Source organism: Lethenteron reissneri, unplaced genomic scaffold (genome assembly GCF_015708825.2).
Source record: "Lethenteron reissneri isolate LAM-NWPU_2019-01 unplaced genomic scaffold, ASM1570882v1 scaffold_1133, whole genome shotgun sequence".
NCBI lineage: Eukaryota > Metazoa > Chordata > Hyperoartia > Petromyzontiformes > Petromyzontidae > Lethenteron > Lethenteron reissneri.
Window position 1 is genome coordinate 72,050 of NW_026890820.1, and position 7,951 is coordinate 80,000.

The window sequence follows — 7,951 nt, forward strand, 5'->3', positions numbered from 1 at the left end:
CAAGGGTTAAAGGTCGACTCGGTTGCTTTTGACCTTTAACCTTGCCGAGGGAAAGGGGAGGGGCGTTCAGAGCGGAGGGGGTTGGGGGGTGAATCCACCGGAACCCCGCCCCTCGCCCCGTGACGTCACGGAGCGAGGGGCGGGGCTTGTGGGTTGGGGGGTGAATCCACCGGAACCCCGCCCCTCGCCCCGTGACGTCACGGCGCGAGGGGCGGGGCTTGTGGGTGGGGGGTGAATCCACCGGAACCTCGCCCCGTGACGTCACGGCGCGAGACGAGAGCAATGGCGGCCGCGTTGTTGATGTCTCGCTCTGCGCTGCTGTTGTTGTTGTTGCTGTTGTTGATGGAGGTCGCCACGGGCGGTGAGTCGGCGTCTGTCTGGTGACTCGTGACATCTTATTCTTTGTTTTTGTGTGACGTGTTTGTTCCGTTGCCAAGTGCACCTAGCCTGGCACGAGCGCTGTTGGTAACGGTGGTGGGGGGGGGGGGCGGTGCGGATCTGTTGTGAGGGGGGTTCGATGTCTCAAAGTGAACCTAGCCTGGCACACGAGCTGCTGCGGTGACGGGGAGCGGTGGTGCAGTGGTTAGCGCCTGGGTATGGGTCTCTGTGTGAGTCTGTGGGTCTCTGTGTGAGTCTGTGGGTCTCTGTGTGAGTCTATGGGTCTCTGTGTGAGTCTGTGGGTCTCTGTGTGAGTCTGTGAGTCTCTGTGTGAGTCTGTGGGTCTCTGTGTGAGTCTATGGGTCTCTGTGTGAGTCTGTGGGTCTCTGTGTGAGTCTGTGGGTCTCTGTGTGAGTCTGTGGGTCTCTGTGTGAGTTTGTGGGTCTCTGTGTGAGTCTGTGGGTCTCTGTGTGAGTCTATGGGTCTCTGTGTGAGTGTGTGGGTCTCTGTGTGAGTCTACGGGTGTCTGTGTAAGTCTGTGGGTCTCTATGTGAGTCTATGGGTCTCTGTGTGAGTCTATGGGTCTCTGTGTGAGTCTGTGGGTCTCTGTGTGAGTCTGTGAGTCTCTGTGTGAGTCTGTGGGTCTCTGTGTGAGTCTATGGGTCTCTGTGTGAGTCTGTGGGTCTCTGTGTGAGTCTGTGGGTCTCTGTGTGAGTCTGTGGGTCTCTGTGTGAGTTTGTGGGTCTCTGTGTGAGTCTGTGGGTCTCTGTGTGAGTCTATGGGTCTCTGTGTGAGTGTGTGGGTCTCTGTGTGAGTCTACGGGTGTCTGTGTAAGTCTGTGGGTCTCTATGTGAGTCTATGGGTCTCTGTGTGAGTCTATGGGTCTCTGTGTGAGTATATGGGTCTCTGTGTGAGTCTATGGGTCTCTGTGTGAGTCTATGGGTCTCTGTGTGAGTATATGGGTCACTGTGTGAGTCTGTGGGTCTCTGAGTATATGGGTCACTGTGTGAGTATATGGGTCACTGTGTGAGTATATGGGTCTCTGTGTGAGTCTATGGGTCTCTGTGTGAGTATATGGGTCTCTGTGTGAGTCTGTGGGTATATGTGTGAGTCTGTGTGTCTCTGAGTCTATGGGTCTCTGTGTGAGTCTATGGGTCTCTGTGTGAGTCTGTGGGTCTTTGTGTGAGTCTATGGGTATCTGTGTGAGTCTGTGGGTCTGTGTGAGTCTGTGGGTCTCTGTGTGAGTCTACGGGTCACTGTGTGAGTCTATGCTTCTCTGAGTGAGTCAATGGGTACATGTGTGAGTCTAGGGGTCTCTGTGTGAGTCTGTGGGTCTCTGTGTGAGTTTACGGGTCTCTGTGTGAGTCTACGGGTCTCTGTGTGAGTCTATGCTTCTCTGAGTGAGCCTGTGCGGGTAAATCTACCACAACTCCGACGTGTTTGTGGCGCTAACAGAGAAACACAAAAACATTTACGTGACTCTTGAAGACATTACTTCACAACCGTGTCACCACCACCCCCCCTCCCCTTGGCAGCCGTCTCGTGGGTAGAGAAAGCGGAGGGCGAGACGGTGCTGCTGGGCTGCACCTGGACGGTCGATCCGGCGCCCACTGAACACCTGGACGTGGAGTGGTTCATGCAGATGCCCACCACCAACATCCATGTGAGTGAGAGAGAGACAGAGAACCCATCGCACACGCAGAGAATGTGCTGAGCTGCTTGTGTCACTGCTGGATGAAAGCCGCCGCCACCACCGCCACCACCGCCACCGCTGCCACCGCCACCACCACCACCACCGCCGCCACCGCCACCGCTACCACCGCCGCCACCACCACCACCGCCGCCACCACCGCCGCCACCACCGCCACCACTACCACCACCGCCGCCATCACCGCCACCACCGCCACCGCCATCACCACCATCACCGCCACCACCGCCGCCACCACCACCACCACCACCACCTCTCTCAATCGTGCAGTGCGACCACAACGACAACAACAACAACGACGACCCGTTCCGCACCTTGACGACACAAAGTCTCGCGGCTCCGTCTCCGCGCTGGACGCGTTCTCTCTCTCTCTCTCGGACACGTCGTGCAAATCTTTCGGTCGTTTTTTAACCCACTTCCCGTGATCCAATCGAGCTGACATTTTGCTACACAGACTTGTTGTGCGTGACAATTAATGTTCGTGAAAAATGTATCAAAAATTTTACACTGTTTAGGGAAAACAAATTAAATATGTAATTACCAATTGCTTAATGGTGGCAGACAATCACCTGACCCATAGGTGGCAGCCATCTCAAGCCAGAGGACGAGAGGACTCTAGCCGACGCCACGCATATAAAGGATTTATAGTGAACAACTTTGTGTTTACGGGTTATACTTGTTGTCCGTCCCCCTATCCCCAGTTGGCCACGTACGTCAGGGGCGTGGAGCACGTCTACCCGGAGTACGCGTCCCGCATGCGCTTCGCCCGCAACGTGACGCGGCGGGACGCGTCGCTGGAGATCGTCGGGGTGCAGACGCGAGACTACGGCTTCTACACGTGCAAAGTCAAGTTCGGCGCTTTCATCCAGCAGGTGTCCGTCAAGCTCATCGTGCTGGGTGACGAGCGCACGCACACACACGCACGTACACACGCGCACGCACGCACGTGCACGCACGTACACGTACACGCACGTACACGCACGTACACGCACGCACGTACACGCACGCGCACGCTCGCACGTGCACGCACGCACGTACACGCACGCGCACGCACGCACGTACACGCACGTACGTGCACGCACGTACACGCACGCACACGCACGTACACGCACGCACACACGCGCACGCACGCACACACACGCACGCACGTACACGCACGCACGCGCACGCACGTTCACGCACACGCACACGCACGTACACGCACGTACACGCACGCGCACGCACGCACGCGCACGCACGTTCACGCACACGCACACGCACGTACACGCACGTACACGCACGCACACGCACGCACGCGCACGCACGTACGTACGCACGTACACGCACGCACCACGCACGCACACGCACGCACACGCACGCACGTACACGCACGCACACGCACGCACACGCACGCGCACGCACGTACACGCACGTACACGCACGCACACGCACGCACACGCACGTACACGCACGTACACGCACGTACACGCACGCACGTACACGCACGTACACGTACGCACACGCACGCACGCGCACGCACGTATACGTGCGTGCACGCACGCACGTACACGCACGTACACGTACGCGCGTACACGCACGTACACGCACGCACGTACACGCACGTACACGCACGTACACGCACGTACACGCACGCACGTACACGCACGCGCACGTACGTACACGCACGTACACGCACGCACACGCACGTACACGCACGCACGTACACGCACGTACACGCATGCACGTACACGCACGTACGTACACGCACGTACACGCACGTACACGCACGCACGCACGTACACGCACGTACACGCACGCACGTACACGCACGCACGTACACGCACGTACGTACACGCACGTACACGCACGCACGTACACGCACGCACACGCACGTACACGCACGCACGTACACGTACGCACGCAGACACACGTGCACGCACGCACGTACACGCACGCATGTATACGCACGCACGTACACGTACGCACGCAGACACACGTGCACGCACGTACACGCACGCACGTACACGCACGCACGTACACGTACGCACGCAGACACACGTGCACGCACGTACATGCACGCATGTATACGCACGCACGTACACGTACGCACGCACGCACACGCACCTACACGCACGTACACACGCACGTACACGCACGTACACGCATGTATACGCACGTACACGTACACGCACGTACACGCACGTACACGCACGTACACGCATGTATACGCACGTACACGTACACGCACGTACACGCACGTACACGCACGTACACGCACGTACACGCACGCACACGCACGCACACGCACGTACACGTACGCACGCACGTACACGCACGTACACGCACGCACGTGCACGCACGTACACGCACGTACACGCACGCACGTACACGCACGCACGTGCACGCACGTACACGCACGTACACGTACGCACGCAGACACACGTGCACGCACGCACGTACACGCACGCATGTATACGCACGCACGTACATGTACGCACGCACGCACACGCACGTACACGCACGTACACACGCGCGCGCACGTACACGCACGTACACGCATGTATACGCACGTACACGTACACGCACGTACACGCACGTACACGCACACGCACGCACACGCACGTACACGCACGCACACGCACGTACACGCACGTACACGCACGCACACGCACGCACACGCACGTACACGCACGTACACGCACGCACACGCACGCACACGCACGTACACGCACGTACACGCACACGCACGCACACGCACGTACACGCACGTACACTCACGCACACTCACGCACACGCACGTACACTCACGCACACGCACGCACACGCACGTACACGCACGTACACTCACGCACACGCACACTCACGTACACGCACGCACACGCACGCACACGCACGTACACGCACGTACACGCACGCACACGCACGCACACTCACGTACACGCACGCACACTCACGCACACGCACGCACACTCACGTACACGCACGTACACGCACGTACACGCACGTACACGCACGCACACGCACGCGCACGCACGCACACTCACGCACACGCACGTACACGCACGTACACGCACGTACACGCACGCACACGCACGCACACGCACGTACACGCACATACACGCACGCACACTCACGCACACGCACGCACACTCACATACACGCACGCACACGCACGCACACTCACGCACACGCACGTACACGCACGTACACGCACGTACACGCACATACACGCACGCACACTCACGCACACGCACGCACACTCACATACACGCACGCACACGCACGCACACGCACGTACACGCACGCACACTCACGCACACTCACGCACACGCACGCACACGCACGCACACGCACGTGTGGGTCTCTGTGAGTGTCTCTGTGGGTCTCTGCGGGTCTCTGTGGGTCTCTGTGGGTCTCTGTGAGTGTCTCTGTGGGTCTCTGTGAGTGTCTCTGTGAGTGTCTCTGTGGGTCTCTGTGGGTCTCTGTGAGTGTCTCTGTGCCTGCGGGTCTCTGCGGTTCTCTGTGGGTCTCTGTGGGTCTCTGTGAGTGTCTCTGTGCCTGTGGGTCTCTGTGGTTCTCTTTGGGTCTCTGTGGGTCTCTGTGCCTGCGGGTCTATGTGGGTCTCTGTGAGTGTCTCTGTGGGTCTCTGTGAGTGTCTCTGTGGGTCTCTGCGGCTCTCTGTGGGTCTCTGTGGGTCTCTGTGAGTGTCTCTGTGGGTCTCTGTGGGTCTCTGCGGGTCTATGTGGGTCTCTGTGAGTGTCTCTGTGGGTCTCTGTGGGTCTCTGTGGGTCTCTGTGGGTCTCTGCGGGTCTCTGGGTCTGGGTGTTGTGGGTCTCTGCGAATTGTACGTTGAACTTCTTTCGTACCGTAGCGCACAGAGCGCGTCGAACTCGGATTGTAAATGTTGTGGCTTTGCTCTCCAACACACCGGTTAGTGCTGTACTAGTACACTACACTATACACTACACTATACACTACACTATACACTACACTATACACTACTACACACTACACTATACACTACACTATACAATACTATACACTACACTATACACTACTACACACTACACTATACACTACACTATACACTACTATACACTACATTATACACTACTATACACTACACTATACACTACTATACACTATACTATACACTACACTACTATACACTATACACTACACTATACACTACTATACACTACACTATACACTACACTACTATACACTATACACTACACTATACACTACTATACACTACACTATACACTACACTACTATACACTACACTATACACTACACTATACACTACACTATACACTACTGTACACTACACTATACACTGCACTATACACTACTATGCCACTACACTATACACTACACTATACACTACATTATACACTACTATGCCACTACACTACTATACACTACACTATACACTACACTATACACTACTATACACTACACTACTATACACTACTATACACACTACACTATACACTAGACTATACACTACACTATACACTACTATACACTATACACTACACTATACACTACACTATACACTACACTATACACTACACTACTATACACTACACTATACACTACTATACACTATACACTACACTACACACTACACTATACACTACACACTATACACTACACTATACACTACACTATACACTACACACTACACTATACACTACACTATACACTACACTATACACTACACTATACACTACTATGCCACTACACTATACACTACTATACACACTACACTATACACTATACACTACACTATACACTACTATACACTACACTATACACTACACTATACACTACTATACACTACTATACACTACACTATACACTACACTATACACTACTATACACTACACTATATACTACTATACACTACACTATACACTACACTATACACTACTATACACTACACTATACACTACACTATACACTACTATACACTACACTATACACTACACTATACACTACACTCTACACTACACTATACACTACACTATACACTACACTATACACTACTATGCCACTACACTACTATACACTACACTATACACTACACTATACACTACACTATACACTAGTGCTGTACTAGTACACTACACTATACACTACACTATACACCACACTATACACTACTATACACTACACTATACACTACACTACTGTATACTACACTACTATACACTACACTATACACTACACTATACACTACACTATACACTACTATACACTACACTATACACTGCACTACACACTACACTACACTACACACTACACTATACACTACACTATACACTACTACACACTACACTACACTATACACTACTATACACTACACTATACACTACACTATACACTACACACTACACTATACACTACACTATACACTACACTATACACTCCACTATACACTACACTATACACTACACTATACAATACTATACACTACACTATACACTACACTATACACTACACTACACACTACACTACACACTACACTATACACTACACTACACACTACACTATACACTACACTATACACTACACTATACACTGCACTACACTACACACTACACTATACACTACACTATACACTACACTATACACTACACACTACTACACACTACACTATACACTACACTACACACTATACACTACACACTACACTATACACTACACTATACACTACACACTACACTATACACTACACACTAGTGCTGTGCTAGTGACGAATTGTCACGTTGTGTTTACGTGACAACCCTCACTAGTTGGCCGTGCCGGGTGGTGGAGGGTTTTAATATTTACGCGATCTCACCTAAAAACCTCTTACGGATGATATCGGTCGCGAAA

General features: G+C 53.2%; 1 protein-coding gene across 1 annotated transcript in view; it reads left to right on the forward strand.

The window, feature by feature from the left end:
- The first annotated feature begins 276 nt into the window (after window positions 1–276).
- The window catches only part of LOC133361548 (coxsackievirus and adenovirus receptor-like), an 18,148-nt gene continuing 10,473 nt past the window's right edge, over window positions 277–7,951 (forward strand). The window contains exons 1-3 of the mRNA XM_061580474.1: window positions 277–361; window positions 1,914–2,041; window positions 2,788–2,983. Of these exons, the coding sequence (XP_061436458.1) occupies window positions 283–361; window positions 1,914–2,041; window positions 2,788–2,983 (403 nt within the window). The 5' untranslated portion in view covers window positions 277–282. The remainder of the gene's footprint in view (window positions 362–1,913; window positions 2,042–2,787; window positions 2,984–7,951) is intronic.